This window comes from Conger conger, chromosome 9 (assembly GCF_963514075.1).
Source record: "Conger conger chromosome 9, fConCon1.1, whole genome shotgun sequence".
Lineage (NCBI taxonomy): Eukaryota > Metazoa > Chordata > Actinopteri > Anguilliformes > Congridae > Conger > Conger conger.
In genome coordinates, this window is record NC_083768.1 from 15,718,578 (window position 1) to 15,734,210 (window position 15,633).

The following is a 15,633-nucleotide window of genomic DNA, read 5'->3' on the forward strand; positions in this document are numbered from 1 at the left end:
CAACCAGTGCCCCTGGACCTCTGGAATTAAAACAGCCCAAAATATCACTGACACACCACCATATTTCACTGTGGGTCTCCTTTTAGGCATCTCTCTTTCAATGCCAAACATGGCGATGCAAATTTGATTATGGTTCCATTGATTTCATAGACGTGATTACAATATGTTCATTTTTATACAAATACAGCACATAGTTTTTCATACACATACCAAACTGTATGAGTTTTGGACACCTATACTATTCAGTTCCATGAAATACAGTCAATAATTTAAAAGAGTAAATAACAGACAAATTGACACCTTGGAAAAATGAAAATGCAAAGCGTCATTTTTAATTAGAAATTTATTTGGCACAATGCTCACAGCTATAACCATGCATTCGAATGGAGTCTGGCATTAACAAAGCATCAGAGAATTGGACAGAACCCCGTATCGAGTGGAAACTCCTTTTTTGGCAGGATAGGCCACATGCTTTCTGTTTACACTTGACTTTATCTGAGTGCAGGTTCATAGCTGTGGGCTTCATGCCTACTAACTCTTTTGGGAATTGTGTTTTGTACATTTATTATGTGCCAAGATGGCTTGTTAAAATATATTTCCTTAAATTATCCAGAGTCTCCCTCTGTGTGGAATCCTTGACAATTTGATTTAGTAACAGTACTGCCCAGTGTTATCTTAAATACATTTTCATGTATATATTTTATTTTCTGCATGTGTAATATAATGGAAATGCATGTGTGTGCCCGCTGATCCAAAATTAGTAGGCAATTACTGATGCAGCGATCTGTCAATCTACTCTGTACATATTACTGTTTTCTTTGGTGCCAGCTGCTTAAGCACATGATGTCAATGTGCTTGCCATATCAAGGGCATTATATTGTACAATATCCCATAGCTTCCTGTCACATTTGTGTTTGCTGTCCAGGGAAAACATCGATTTTATTTTTTGCCACAAGGGTGGAGAAATGATGGAATACCCTCTGAAGAAAATTTCATCTTCTTGAAGCCCCATGGTTCCGCATGCGTTTGGGTCGCTTTCCAAACTCCCTTGCTCCGATACACACGTTCAACATGTTCTTGCGGTACCTCTTAATTTACATAAAATAGTTTTTGTTTCCTTTTAGTGACGTCTTATTCCAGCCTTACAGGACCCCCTTACAGCAGGTTTTTGCACCTGAAGTGGTGTACTGTATATCCTGTTGAATAATGTCTGTGTGAGGAAGCTGACGTGTGCTGCCTCACTGACTGATTCTACGTCTGGCGTGATAACGGCACAAAATGGCAACTGCATTTTTCATTGTAACAAAGTGTTTGGTTTCGCTTCTGGATAGTTTAAATGCCCTCTAGAAATGTAACCATGGACTGGTACCCTTCAGTTTCTAATTTACTCGTGTGATTATTACTAATTCTCACTTCTGCCGGTTTCCCTTTAATTTTCATTTGAATTACGGCTTAACGGTTCTAAGTACGTTTCTGTCCACTGCGATCCCTGGTGAGAGCGAGTGGCGATATGTTCAGGGGAAGGCGTTGTGCTTCCGCTGCTGTACAGCTGCTTGGGCTGTCTGGGAGGGGGCAATTATTGTTCAGAATAATTGGTTTGTATTTTTCTGTTTTTCCATTATTGTTTGATATGTTCAGAATTTTTTTTTTTTTTGTTAATTGTAAACGATCATTTATCGTTCAAGTCAGAAACTGGAGTAATACAACCATAACAACTCCCTTCTCCTGGCTTCTCATGGTTTTGTGATTGCAATGAATATTCAAGATTCATAATTACTCTCCACCATCACCTCCTAGCCACAGTGCTATCCTGAAAGTAGTCCTTAGGTTGCTACATAACAGTCTGTAATGCAGAGATGACAGCAGGCACTACTAGGCTAGGAAGCACTTCGCACGCTGATCAGATCCCAGTGTTGCTAAGGGGAGAGGGAGGCAATGTTCTAAAATGTGACCATGGAGTGAATTCTCTATATCTGGAGGTGGAGCGATTGACCTATCCTGGCCCAGCTCCCTCTGGCAGCTTTCCTTTCATCTTATCCCACTGAGTTGAGGTGGGAGCAGTCTATCCACTAGGTCCTACTTGACAGCAGCCTCACACCTTGACGAGCTTAATAAATACATCCATCATGTTCCACCTTTCTCTGCTTCCCACAAAGCCCTGGACAATCCATCAGTGCCAGCTAACACAATAAGTAAATCCTTTGAGTGTTTTAAGTATTATAGTGGTAATTTATAGGTGTATACTTTTAGCTCCTCTTTGTAAGTATGATTATGTTAAATTACACCTGGTGGGAGTGTTGGGGAATGCAGAGCCTCAGTGATGAGTCCAGTCAAAGCTACAGTATTATTAACTGTCATATTGTATTACTCCCACACTCATTCTCTTTGTTCCATATGAAACATAAGTCATCCATCACAGTTAACTATTAACTATACAAGTGTGCTTAATTAAAATTCATTGAACTAAACCTTCACATTTTTCTCCAAGTGTTATTTCTCCGGATTCGCACCTACTGAACTGATTCAAGCAGGCAGCTCTACACGGCTTTCAGCATTGAGATATAAGAACTGGAGACAGTTTCCGCTTGCCGGTTCCACGGATTCCTATGGGAGCTGCCTAGTGGTGCGTGAAGCCAGTTCATGGAGGCTGCCATGTTTGACTATGGGGCTTTCTTGACACCAGAGCATGTGCACTGGGCCTTTTTCTGGCACCACAGCATGCATGCTGCGTACTTAAATTTGATGTGATGGACAGGAATTAATAAAAAATATTATATCTTATTCTGTGCAGCTCAGAACAAGGCTCCGGTCCCTGGAGAGTAATTAGTGCGAAGAAATTTAGTAGAAAGTACTGTCCAAAATAGTATAATTTCACCAGGGTAAACTCAAATGGACTTCAATGGTGGAATTTGCTTTTTGGCACCATGAACTGCAATGCCTCTGGTAACCACTGGAGTTTGCATGCTTGTGGGGGAATGTCAATCCCTGGGGTACTTACCAATACTAAATGAAAATTTTACTCTTTTCCTTCACTCATAAGGGGGGGAGACAATACTCCTTTTTTGAGTATTGGGATGCACCTTTAGACAGTATATAAATGTATAATGTAGAATAATATCGTATCATTTATATATATACTGTATATAATATATAAATGATACAGTATATAGAGACAGCGACACTCTTAGAAACCAATGGAAGAAAATTCCGCCTCACAGAGAAGCAAGTACGCTCACTGCTCATTTGTGTCCTTGGTCACGTGCACAGCGAAGAAGACACAGAGTAAATTACGTACCACGGGGGATGAGCCAATAAGAAACACTTGAGCACTCGATAAACCCGAGATCAAACAAGGGTGCAATAGTTTTTACGTCAGAGCATTTATTGGGAAATGAAAACATCTATATCTTTGTCCATGTGCTAGGGGGAAACATGGCTGACATAATGAAAAATATGTAGCATAGATTGCAGTATGTGAGCGGAAATATTTCTGCTGTCAAAAGTGAATCCAATGGAAAATCCAATGCCCCCCTTGGTGGCACCCCCTGGTCTCCTGGTTTTCAATAACCAGATGCTCACAACATCAGAAGGATGGGTTCCCAGCATCAAATGTGTGCACACTGCAACCTGCTGGCAGGAGGAATGCAAAACAGTGCCAGTCCCAAAGAAATATGCGCTCACTGTTCTTTCCTTGGCTCGATAACAATTCCTGGTCTTATGTGTTTGTTAAATGAAGCAGAAGGCATGAGGAAGGTTGCTCATGAACTGTGTAAACATCTGCACTAATCTTTATGGTTGAACTTTACAGCGAACACTGCCTTCCTGTCTTTTCTCTGCCTGGTTGAATATTCTCAGGCCACTAAACCAGAGGTTATTTCAGGTCGGCAGGTAACTGGCTAGTTGACATTAACCAAGCACAGGGAAATAAATGCATGCCTAAACCGAACAAAGGATAACAGTTTGGCACATGAAATATTGGATGCAGTGTAACAGGTTAATGTTCAACACCCAGTTCCTAAAAGCTCCAGAATGATTGCAGGTCAATCAATACAAACTGCACTCTCCCTCTGAGATAATATTGACTTCAGTATATGTGGGGCTGTACCATCGTAACTACATGTCAGAGCCAAGTTCCCCCAGAGACAAGCCGGGGGGCATTTGGCTGGTAATCTATCAGTAAAGGATTTGGGCAATGTTTACGAGTGCTTTTCTAGGAATAATGATACACATGTATTTCTAACAGAGAAAATGCTAATACGTTTGACTTGCAGAATATCACTGGTTCAAAACACCATGGCATGTGTGATGGCTGGCATTATGTTTTTTATTTTTTTTATTTGCATATCCACATTTGCATGTAAGCCTAGCATAAATTTGTCCATTGTTCCCTATGCAAACTGAATACCACCTATTTAAGTGATAGGAATCAATGCAGTGGTTGTATCTACACAGCCGACAGACTAGAGTAACCAATTCTCTCCCTCTTATTTGACATGCCTCTTGAGAGAGCTGCAGATGACAGTGCTGATTTTTGTTTTTGAGAGTTTTTCGTGGTAGCAGACCGCGGACGTGCATTCTTGGCTTAAGCAGTTATTCAAAAAAGGAAAAAGTCCACCCGATGATGTTGGCACACTATCGTTGTTGTCAAGTTGATTGATATACTTGTACTGGCCATTTTCCCAGAACTGTTTTAGCCTACTTATGCATGCTCTCATGAATGAAAAATTCAACAGAGCCGATTTGAAGACTGTACTGCCCTCTGCTGGTGAGCAGGCACACTCCAAACACCTGCCCATGTCTATTAGCACTGTTTGAATTTAACCATGTCACTCTTTCTTTCCTTCCATCCTCCCTTCACTCCTTCCTTCCATTCTTCCTTCCTTGCCTCCTTCTATATATTTTATCCAGAATGTGCTAGGCTTTCCTCTGCTCTCTCTCTCTCTCTCTCTCTCTCTCTCTTTCTCTCTGTTTGGGGATTCATGTCCCTGTGGCTGCAGAAAGTGTTGCTATGGAAACACAGGCATTCCAATTCTCACAATGGTGAGACTGCCAGGATTTTTTTCATGCCTCTGTCTCTGTATCTGAACCTGAAAGGACATGGAGGCAGAGGAGCACTAGGCCATGATAATGAATCTGGCACAGGGAGTATTGTCCTCAATGAGCCCTGTGCCATTCATACCTGATAACAAGCTTATCTCTCTCTCTCTCTCTCTCTCTCTCTCTCTCTCTCTCTCTCTCTCGCTCTCTCTCTCTCTCTCTCTCTCTCTCTCTCTCTCTCTCTCTCTCTCTCTCTCTCTCTCTCTCTCTCTCTCTCTCTCTCTCTCTCTCTCTCTCTCTCTCTCTCTCTCTCTCTCTCTCTCTCTCTCTCTCTCACTATATACCCATTTAAAAAAAAGATTATAACACCATGACCTGTTTTATACAAACTAACGTTAAAAAAAATAAACTAACCTTGTAAACCATTACGCATTGTCAATGGCAAATAACCTGTCAATGGTTTTTCTGTTTCATTTTCACTTTTATGAAGAAACAGCTGCTTCCAGCTGTGTGATATTCTATTTAGAAAGAGACACACTCACACATAAACACACGCATACACACTCATTCTGACGGATACACGCGCTAACACTCCCACATACATGCACACACACACACTCAGGTCAGTCACTTCTTGAGCAGAGGCCTCCATAATAACCCTGTGTCCGTCTCTCTTATCCAGCTGGCTGTAAGTACCCCGAGGCCAGCAGCTGAGCTCAGGGCACTGGTGCTGGATCCTTCCCTCCACACCCTGCCCATGCCCCTGAAGGTCATAGCTGACAGCAGGAGCAAGCCAAAGAGGGTGGGCACGACTCAGGGTGTGCTTGGCAGGACATAGGATACTCCTTTCAGCTGTTTCTCTTAAAAAGAATTACAGCGATGCTATGAGAACATTACAGGGAATGGGATTACTTGGACAACTGTACACACACAGTGCAGTCCATGTATTTGGACAGTGATACAATTTCTGGTTCTTTTGGCTCAGCGCAAAATAACCTGTTACATTGTGTCCCATAAATGCACCAGGACTCTCTTCCTTCTTAATGATGTTCCCAACAGCTTATTTTGGTAAGCCTATTGTTTAGCCTATGCCTGTGACTGTTTTTCTTATTTGTCAGCCTCATAATGGCTTCCTTGACACAACTACAGACCCCAAAGGTAATCAAAAGCCTATAACCAAGACTAGCTACTGAAGGACTTATTATGCCTATACTAAGGTAGCAATTGAATACACCAGACTAATCAGAAACAGCTGACAAGCCAACTGTCCAATTACTTTTGGTCCCCTAAAATGGGGGGACTATATATATAAAAATATATAAATACCCTCAAATTAAAGGTTTAACCTCATATTCATTGTTTCATTTCAATTCCAATGTGCTGCAGTACAGTGCCAAGAGAGCAGAAATTGGACCACTGTCCAAATACTTATGGACTGCACTGTAAATCAGGCCTCTGCTGTCCAGTGGCCAAATGCCTTCTCTGTTCAGTATATCGCTCCAAACACTTTCTCTGGGCTACATTATCAAACACTTCGATTTTTCCCCATGTTCCATTTTGATACACATAAAGGGATGGTTGTAAGGTAAAATTACTGTTCATTTTTCAGAGAGGAGCACAAGGTCCTCCAAGGAAAATTGTAAACATCTATCAGATTTATCTTTGTTTCAGTAATGTTTTCCGCAAGATTAACTGTGTGAATGTCCTTTTATTTATTTTGCATTGCTATTTTCTTCTTTTTTTTTTGTGTGTGTGGGGGTTGTTCTTTAACCACAGAAATTTTTAATATGAGATGGTGAGATGTTCCCTTTTATCTTCAAATGCCGTGCTGTTGCCTGTTCTGGGGATAACCAAGTCCCGAAGTGCCTATCTGTGATTTATTCGCATTATTTCTCTCCATACATTCAGTACACGATCCTCAATAATACAAGTGAGTCATGCGGGGACTGTTAAACAGCTCACACATTGTGGTAGGGGCAGCAGCGTGGCAAACTGATTAGAAAACTAGGTATGAAACTCAGAGTCTAGTAACAGGTATGACATTGTTATTCTGTCCTTGAGCAGACCGCACAAAGCATCAATTACTTCGGTGAACATCCAGCGGGATAAATGCATAGTTTGTAAAATATAAGAAATGAAAGCTGCCTTTGATAAGATCAAATAGAATATGTGACTACTCTAATGAAATTTTCTCCACGTCTTCCAAATGGTCACAATAATAACAAGTTTGTTATAGATTCAGGAGTTAACATTTTGGCACTTTCATCCAATGAAATACAATGTTTTATAATGAATAAATCTATACCTTTGGACCGAACAGGAATTTCCAACCTTGCACTGTCTGCGCCTCATTAGTTTGGGTGTGATTCGCTTATTTGAGCGAGTGTCGGCTACATGGATTCTTTACTCTTCTTTGCTACACAGATATTTCCTGGGGCTCAGCTTTCCTCTGGAAGAGTGTCCGCCTGGGCAAAATTACTGCACTGGCTGTTGAGTGTGGGAGTCATTCCCAACAAAAGCATCAGAGATATGCACACCACTCTGCCTCCCCAAAAGGAGACCGCGATGCAAAGGGTCTCAAACGACACCCCCACTGTGGCATAATGGTCCCTTACCTGATTCCAAGAGATCTACAACATACGCTGGCTTTCGATCAATATCTCTCCTCAACTTTGACAATTAAAATAAAGGTTTATTTTTTTTCCTTCTCAAAGTTTGGGAAGTTCAGTGTTGCTTAGACCAGCGCTACTCAACTCCACGTCGTGCTGGCAGCAGTGTGTGCAGGTGTTTGCTCCTACCGTGCGCTACACCTCCTGATTTCACACATTATTTTACCAGCTTGGTTTGGATAATGAGCGAATTTGTGAAATCAGGTGGAGTAGCGCATGGTTGAAGCGAATGCCTGCAGACACTGTGGCCGGCAGGGCGTGGAGTTGAGTACCGCTGATTTATATTAACCAAGTGATTAATGTGCGCGTTTACTCCCAAGTCAAACTTATGGACAAATGTTGATTGAAAACAGACCAGTTTACAATTCACTGAATGGCCAGTCTGTCATTGATCCAAAATAAGCAGGGATTTTTGGTCCTGAAAGGCACTATTATATGAAGCATGAGTTGAATGAATACAAACATATTTTTCAATATGGGTTTGTGGCAGGAATTAGAAAGGCCATGTCATTCTGCACAAAATCAGTATTTGTAATAAGCCTTGTGTAATGTGTAATGTAGTCATGACGATTTTATGATCATTGTTTCTTTGTTTCTCCATTGACAAAATGTGTGCAACAGAATTATGTCAAAGGCTTTGGAAAATTTAGTACCACCTCCATTTTTCATTTTCCCATTTTGTTGATTTTGCTGTTGAGAAATGAATTGCATTATACATTTTTCATTAAACCAATTTTAACCAATCTCCTACCACAGCCTAATTAAACAAATGTGTCTCCTAATCTAATAGGATGAATACCAAGGTGTGATTAAAGTGCTGTCAGTATTGAAGTGGCATGTTTTGGAAGATTGTTCTGCATCAGTTACACTAAGCAGTTCTCACACCCTATATACATGCAAATTCTAATAACACTCAAACCTCTACAGTATATATGCACGTGCAATTATTAATCTGCTTATTGTCTTGAGGACACAACAATGAAGCTTCGCATTTTTGTTGCTGGAAGTAGTCATAAACCTTGTCCTGTCATCTTCAGAAGAAACAGGCATCTTTTGATGTCATTTGTCAATATTCAGACAGCACATTTCAAACAATTTCATTTAATTTAGAATATGTGATATTGTCATGACTGTTTTATTCAGCCAGTGCAATCTCAAAGTGGTTCGCAATAAGACTAAATTGGTTGAGCTGGGTGTAGGCACATGAAGACAATACTTATCAAGACCAGTATGTCTTTAAATGTTTATTTTTCCATGATAGCCAAAACAGTATGAGCAGATTACACTCTTGTTGGCAGACCCCTCAAATCGAAGTGAACACACATATTCAAATTCATATACAGTCCCCTCCAAAATTATTGAAACAGCAAAGTCAATTCCTTTGTTTTTACCCTACACTGAAGACAATTGAGTTGAGTTGAGGTGAGTTGAGAATGTATATGAGACGGCAGATCCAAATGTCAGCTTTTATTTCCTGGTATTTTTATATAGATTTATCAACCAACTTAAAACATGAGCTTTTGTATCAGAGCACCCAATTTTTAGGTGAGCAAAAGTATTGGAACATGTGACTGACAGGTGTTTCTTGTTGCCCAGATGTGTCCTGTTTGATTGGTTAAACAATAAAAACCAGCCTGGTTTTAGGTTTTGTTTGTAAAAGATAAACCACGATGAAGACCAGAGAACTGTCTTTGGAAGAGAAAAAAACAATTTTGAAGAGGGGAAATAGAGCCATTGCACAAGCATTGGGGATAGCTAGTACAACAACTTGGAATGTCCTGAAAAAGAAACCGACATTGAGCAGGTCGACCAAGGAAAACAACAGCAGCTGATGACAGAAACATTGCGAGAGCTGTTAAAAAAACCCGATTGTTGTGACATCACAAACAATCTCCACAGGGCAGGGGAGAAGGTATCTCAATCAACCCTTCAAAGATGACTTTTTGAGAGCAGCAATATAGAGGCTATACCACAAGATGTAAACCACTTATCAGTAGTAAAAATTTGTAGTACAGAGATGAGCCAAAGTTCTGGATGAAACTTTTATGGACCGATGAGACCAAGATTAACCTCTAAGTGATGAAAATGCCAAAATGTGGAGAAAGACGGGATCTGCTCATGATCCAAAACATACAAGCTCATCTGCGAAGAATGGTGGAGGAAGTGTCATGATTTGGGCTTGCATGGCTGCTTCTGGAGTGGGCTCACTAATCTTTATTGATGACGTAACTCATGACGGTACCAGGAGGATGAATTCAGAAGTCTACAAAAATGTTCTGCCTGCCAACTTATGGAGAAATGTGTCCAAACTAATAGCGAGGAACTTCATCATGCAGCAAGACAATGACCGAAAACACACTGCCAACACAACAAAGGACTCAATTGAGAATTAAAAGAAAAAACATCACAAAAGAAGAATACAACAGTTTGGTGATGTCAATGGATCGCAGGCTTCATGTAGTTATTGCAAGCAATGTATATGCTACCAAATAATAAGTGCTATTTGCTTTCATTAACTTAAGTTCAAATACTTTTGCTCACCTAAAAATTGGGTGGTCTGATACCAAGGGTGCTATGTTCTAAGTAGTTTAACACACCTAGGTGTAAATACCAGGAAATAAAATATGAAATTCTGAACTCTTGTCACGTCTTCATCTTTTTATCCCAACCCCGAATGTATTCAGTGTATTGCAAAAACAAAGGAATTGGACTTGCTGTTACAATACTTTTGGAGGGGACTGTATACTGACTAACATCTATTGATATGCTCGTTGGACATGGATATATATTAAATACAGAATTAGAAAGGGAGATCACAGGTAATTTGAAGTAGAGTTAATAAAAAATCTTGCTTCACCAAATCCCTCTGTAAAAATGTTTTCATAAGAAGTCTCTTTTTTTTTTTTTTTTTCGTAAACCACCAAGTAAATCAACCCATATTGCCCAAAGATTATTGCCTGTGCTGGAAATCAAATGTCTTCTACTACCCATGATATTCTCTTCAGTTACAAAGGTGTAGACAGATTCTACACTGATGCCAGATCAGGATCCGGCTTCTCCACAAAATGGATAGGGTTCCGATGAGATCTCTGGTTCCAATTAAGCCAATCCCAGATCAGTTGCTGGTGATCAGTATTACACTTCAGCCAGAACGGACTTTCTACTGCATTTGGAGGACTAATTATTGCGAGGTGTGGAAAGTCCTTGGGTCAGAAAAAAGATGCCCTGTCATGTTTTTTTTTTCTCCACCCATGAACTCAGCCAGCTGATTTCGCAAATTCATTCTACGTCTTGGCTGAAGAATTGGGCTAAAGAGCAAATCCAGGTGATGGGAACAAAATACTGGGGAGGAATACTGTTTTCTGATTTTCCACAACTGATTATTGCCCAAATGTATTACATTTTTGGTCATAATAGTCTTAGCATTAGATAATCAACACCATTAAACACATTTTTAAAAGGGCAGACAAAGTACTGCTTTGTACGGTGTTTTCAGAGATGTAATATTTCCTGGGTGGTAGGCACAGCAACATGCAGTCTAACAGCCCTGCCTTGCTGAAATGGTTCCACGTCCTTGTGCTCAGACTGCCAAAGCCGACATCACCATCAGCTTAGGACTGAACCCCCCAAATGAAACGGCAGAAATGGCACTTGCTCCCTCTCTCGCTTGGCAGCTAGAGTGGCAATCTGTCAGAGGCAACAATCTCGCATCAGTTTCAAGCACAGGACACAGATTGGGCTCAGGCCCGAGAAATCACACAGGCAATGTCCCATCAAGGATTGGAAAGAAACAGTTGCAAAAGCACATAGTCAGAATGGCCAATGGGCCTAATTCCGGTTGGCATGGACTGGGCGAACAGCACTGGGCTGTATGCAGACGGCGGTATGATGATGATGATGATGATGATGAGGAATGTCCGACCCGCGCGCGGGGGCCTCTCACCGGCAGCCGCAGTGGAAGTCCGCGCTGGTGTCGAGCGCGCGGGAGCCGCGAATGCAGTCCACGTGGTACCAGGCGTCGCAGTCATCGCACTGGATCCACTGGACCGTGTCCTGCTGGGGGAGCCGGCAGTAGGCCGAGGCGCAGGGCTCCTCCCCGCGCACCCGTTCATCCTCGGAGGAGGAAGACGAGGACGAGGAAGAGGACGAGGACGAGGAGGAGGAGGAGGAGGAAGACGAGGATGACGAAGGAGAGCACGGGCGCGGTTGAGGGAGCGGGTGCTTCCTTGGCCTGCCCCGGCGTTTTCTGGTAAGGGAGAGCGGGGAGACCGGTTAGGAAGAGATTGGACAGCACAAGATGAGACATTTTTAAGTTGCATTGTCATAAAGAATTCATTGATGACAAATGCAGACACAACAAATAAAACTAAAATAAACAAAATTGCTAATCTTTAGGTTATGTTATCATTCCAAAAAGAACAGGAAAGGGTTCGGCCCAAATGTTTTACACCATGTTTTTGGCTTGTTCAATGCTTGGTTATTTTGATCTAATTATTTGGTCAGGCTACAGAAATCACAACATTGTTGAGAGCTCATGGTGACCGATGAAGCCTCCCACCCACACCACGGCAGACTCACCCGCTGTTGATGCGTAATCGAGTGAATTCCCCTCTCTCTCGGTCACCGTCTCCCTCGTAGAGTCTCAGGGACGGCGAGACCAGGGTGTAGTTCTCTCCACCCACCACCATGGAGGAGTAAACGGGGGAGCTGTGTGCCCTCCTCCTCCCTCGGGAGGACAGGGGGAGCGCTTTCCTGGGCGGGAGCTGGGGGGCCCTGACGTCAGAGCCCATTTTCAGGTTCCACCTGAAGCCCTGCCTCTGGCCCGAGACTGAGAACAGGTGTCCGGGTTTGGGGTTCACCCGTATGGTGGCGCACTGAGCGCCGCGGTTCAGCGGGGGTTTCAGCTCAAACTGCTTGCACACAGCCGGCTTGCTGGCAGCCGGCTCCATTTTGGGCCCGCACGGGCGGAAGACCTCCGACTCCGACTTGCAGAGGCGCCTCCGCTTCCTCCCCTTCTTCCTCCGGCGGTCCTCCGCCTCTCCGTTTTTGTGCGTTTCATCCGAGCTGTCATCCTCCAGTAAGACGGTGTGAGCCGACTTTCGCCTGCTTTTGGACGAAGGGGGCACGGACATGGATGAGGAGACCGAGGTGGCGGAGGGAAAGGAGGGGGGAGTAGAGGGAGGGACTATGGATCGGAAGGTCAGAGAAGAGGCAGAATTTTGGTGTGCGTTGTTCTTGTCCGTCCTCTTGAATGCCCAACATCTCCCGTTCATTTTGCTCAAGCTTCCAATGGAGTTCAAAATGACAGTGGCCTTGTTTATAGACAGAGGGGAGAGGTCTAAATTTGGTTCCGTTTTGGGGTCCTGGCTGGTGCGGATTCGGTTCTGAAGATCAGAGGAGAACGAGCCAGCCTTCGGGACAGTGATGGCATCGAAGTCAGAGGGTCGAACCAGAACCTTTTGGAAGAGGAAGTAAAACTCTGGATTTCCGCCATCTGACTGCCCACCGAAAGTGAGTGTGTCTCCATCCGAGAGCTCCCACTGCACACCTGGCTGTAGGCGGATTTCATTCACCCACGTGCCTGAAAAAGAAAAGGGGGGGGGGGAAGGTAAGCACCGTAGAGACCAACTGGCTACACTCAGAAATAAGAAAGCCAGGTATTTACCACAATGAGTCATTTACATGTTAGTCATTTAGCAGACGCTTTTAATCCAAAGTGAGTTACAAGTGCACAAGTTCCTCAACGAGTGGGAAGCATAAAATCCATAAACACATGTTGAGCAGTTATAACCAAGAACAATAGTCATTGCAAGTGCAATTTATTTATTTGCTTTAATATAAGGTAAACAGGGATTTTTTTTATGGGGGGGGGGTTGGTAAATGAGGAGGGAGGACTAAGCTACAGTCTGAAAAGGTGCGTTTATATGGGGAGGGATTCTGCTGTTCTGACAGTGGTAGGCAAATGTGATATTTTTCAGGAGCATGTGTGATAAAATGAGAGAACAAGGCTGAGAAAGAGAGAGGGAGGGAGAGGGAAAAGCAAAAGAGCAAGCCGGGGGGGAGACGACACTCACCATGGCTGCTGCGGTCCTTAATGAGAACCCTCCACCCCTCCTCCTTGGCCTCCCCAGCCTCCTCCTCCTCCTCCTCCTCCTCCTCCTCCCTCTCAGCGTGGAGCTCAGCGTGGATCCTGGAGATGGAGGTGGACTGCAGCACCACGTCACACAGCTCCGCCGTGCGGCCCAGGCGGAAGACCGAGCGGGACAGCGCCGGCCGGAACGTGTACAGGTCCCGCGCCGCGTCCGTGGAGGAGGAGGAGGAGCCTATCCGCAGCAGCTGGAAACAGGGCTGGACTTTCGAAAGCATTGCAGCTCCAGAACCCCACCTGATCCAAACTCAACTGACTGAAGCAGGCTCCTTTTTTACTGAGCACTGGTCCAAGTAATCTTCTCCTGCTGTTACAGTTATAGGCTAATAGTCTGAATATATACTACTATGCCCAACAAAGGTTTAAGAGCAAACAAGTGAGACTACACTGTATATTTAAAAGAAATATATATATATATATATATATATATATATATATTAGCTGTGAACTACATTAAATGTGTATCAGTTCTGCTTAACTTGCTTAGAGTACCTAGACATAACAGAACTAAATTGGAAAACTACATAAGGTGATGCACAGCTTGGAGGGTTGGAAGGGTTCAGAACGGGGCTTCAAAGTTGATCACTTTCTGAAAAAAAAAAAACGAATAAGAAAATAGGTGAACATGCATGCAGCCGCTTATGAATATGCACAAATTCCTTACAAGGTGTGTGTGTGTGTGCCTGTGTGACATGTCACGCATCCAAAAATGTATCTGAAATATAGTTAATATATGTATACTCTCACATAGGACATTGCAATTACGCAAACGTGTATCGCTGTATGTCCCGTCACAACGAAAACACAACTACATGTTTATATATCAATATAACACGTAGCTAATATAATCGGCCATATAAATCAACTAACATGGAAACAATTTACTGACATGCATTGCGCAAAGTGATTAATGAGTTAGGTTGAAAATTACTGCGCAGTAGTCACAGTCCAACGTATAATATCACACCTAAGCAACTAGGTAAAGTGTAAATGTCAAAAACACATAGCTAGTTAACGCCACCATATGCACGTCGTAGCTGCTGTTCGTAGACGCAACAGGGATTTCTAGGTACTAACTTCGCGAACGTTCGCAAGGTGGTCCAAGCGAAACATGTTAGCTAGTTAGCCAACGATAAAATTATAAATATTGCTTAACAAGACATTATTAGCACGTATGCAAACATGCATTATGTTGGTTACCTATCCAACTAGACTCCACCATTTGGAAGAGCGAAGAAACATAGAAAGCTAGAACTAGCTATATGATCATGCCATACCTTCGAAACAAAAGCAGGTTCCATATAGATCTTGTGCATATAGCTTCTGTAGCTAGCGAGCAAAATGATAAGAAAGTAATTCCTTTCTTTTCCAAATAAACTACCTTGGTGCAGCAGCATCTGCTGATGTGCACACACCCTTAGTCAAATGCATAAAACGCATCAGCTCATTAGATTGGTATATTTTTCTTAATTTTGTTCGATGGGTGGCTGCTTGCTAGCTAGCTAGTTTTCGCGTTCTTTTTCCCAGGAAGTTCTTTGAAATTTGGCGCGCCGGGCTGGCTTCCTTGCGCGAGATCGCACTGGATTTCCGGCTCCGTTGCCAGGGCAACTTGCGTCAACATGTTGACAAGCAGCCATCTTTTTAGGTGTGTAGGGGCTGAACAGCACTGACGAAGATGGGCACTGATGTGAAGACAGGAGACATGATGATTGCTGAACACAAAATATATAATTTGTGGAACTGATACCTATCAATACAGATAACATAAACAACCGAATA

The 15,633-nt window shown here is 42.8% G+C and overlaps 1 protein-coding gene across 1 annotated transcript; it reads right to left on the reverse strand.

Annotated features, from left to right (window-relative positions):
• Nucleotides 1-8,937: 8,937 nt before the first annotated feature.
• Nucleotides 8,938-14,215, reverse strand: tcf19l (transcription factor 19 (SC1), like). The gene is made up of 3 exons (XM_061255615.1): nt 13,781-14,215; nt 12,285-13,287; nt 8,938-11,952 (listed from the first exon to the last, which is right to left on the reverse strand). Exons 1-3 carry the CDS (start codon nt 14,070-14,072, stop codon nt 11,646-11,648), a joined length of 1,602 nt encoding a protein of 533 aa, XP_061111599.1. The 5' UTR covers nt 14,073-14,215; the 3' UTR covers nt 8,938-11,645.
• Nucleotides 14,216-15,633: the final 1,418 nt, after the last annotated feature.

What these genes read in the sequence shown, in the direction of transcription:
- tcf19l (XM_061255615.1), bottom strand. Translation starts at nt 14,072, where the DNA reads ATGCTTTCGAAAGTCCAGCCCTGTTTCCAGCTGCTGCGGATAGGCTCC. An exon ending in TAAGGACCGCAGCAGCCATG is followed by an intron (nt 13,288 to 13,780) that starts GTGAGTGTCGTC and finishes TTTCTTTTTCAG; the next exon opens with GCACGTGGGTGAATGAAATC. An exon ending in CGATTACGCATCAACAGCGG is followed by an intron (nt 11,953 to 12,284) that starts GTGAGTCTGCCG and finishes CTCCCTTACCAG; the next exon opens with AAAACGCCGGGGCAGGCCAA.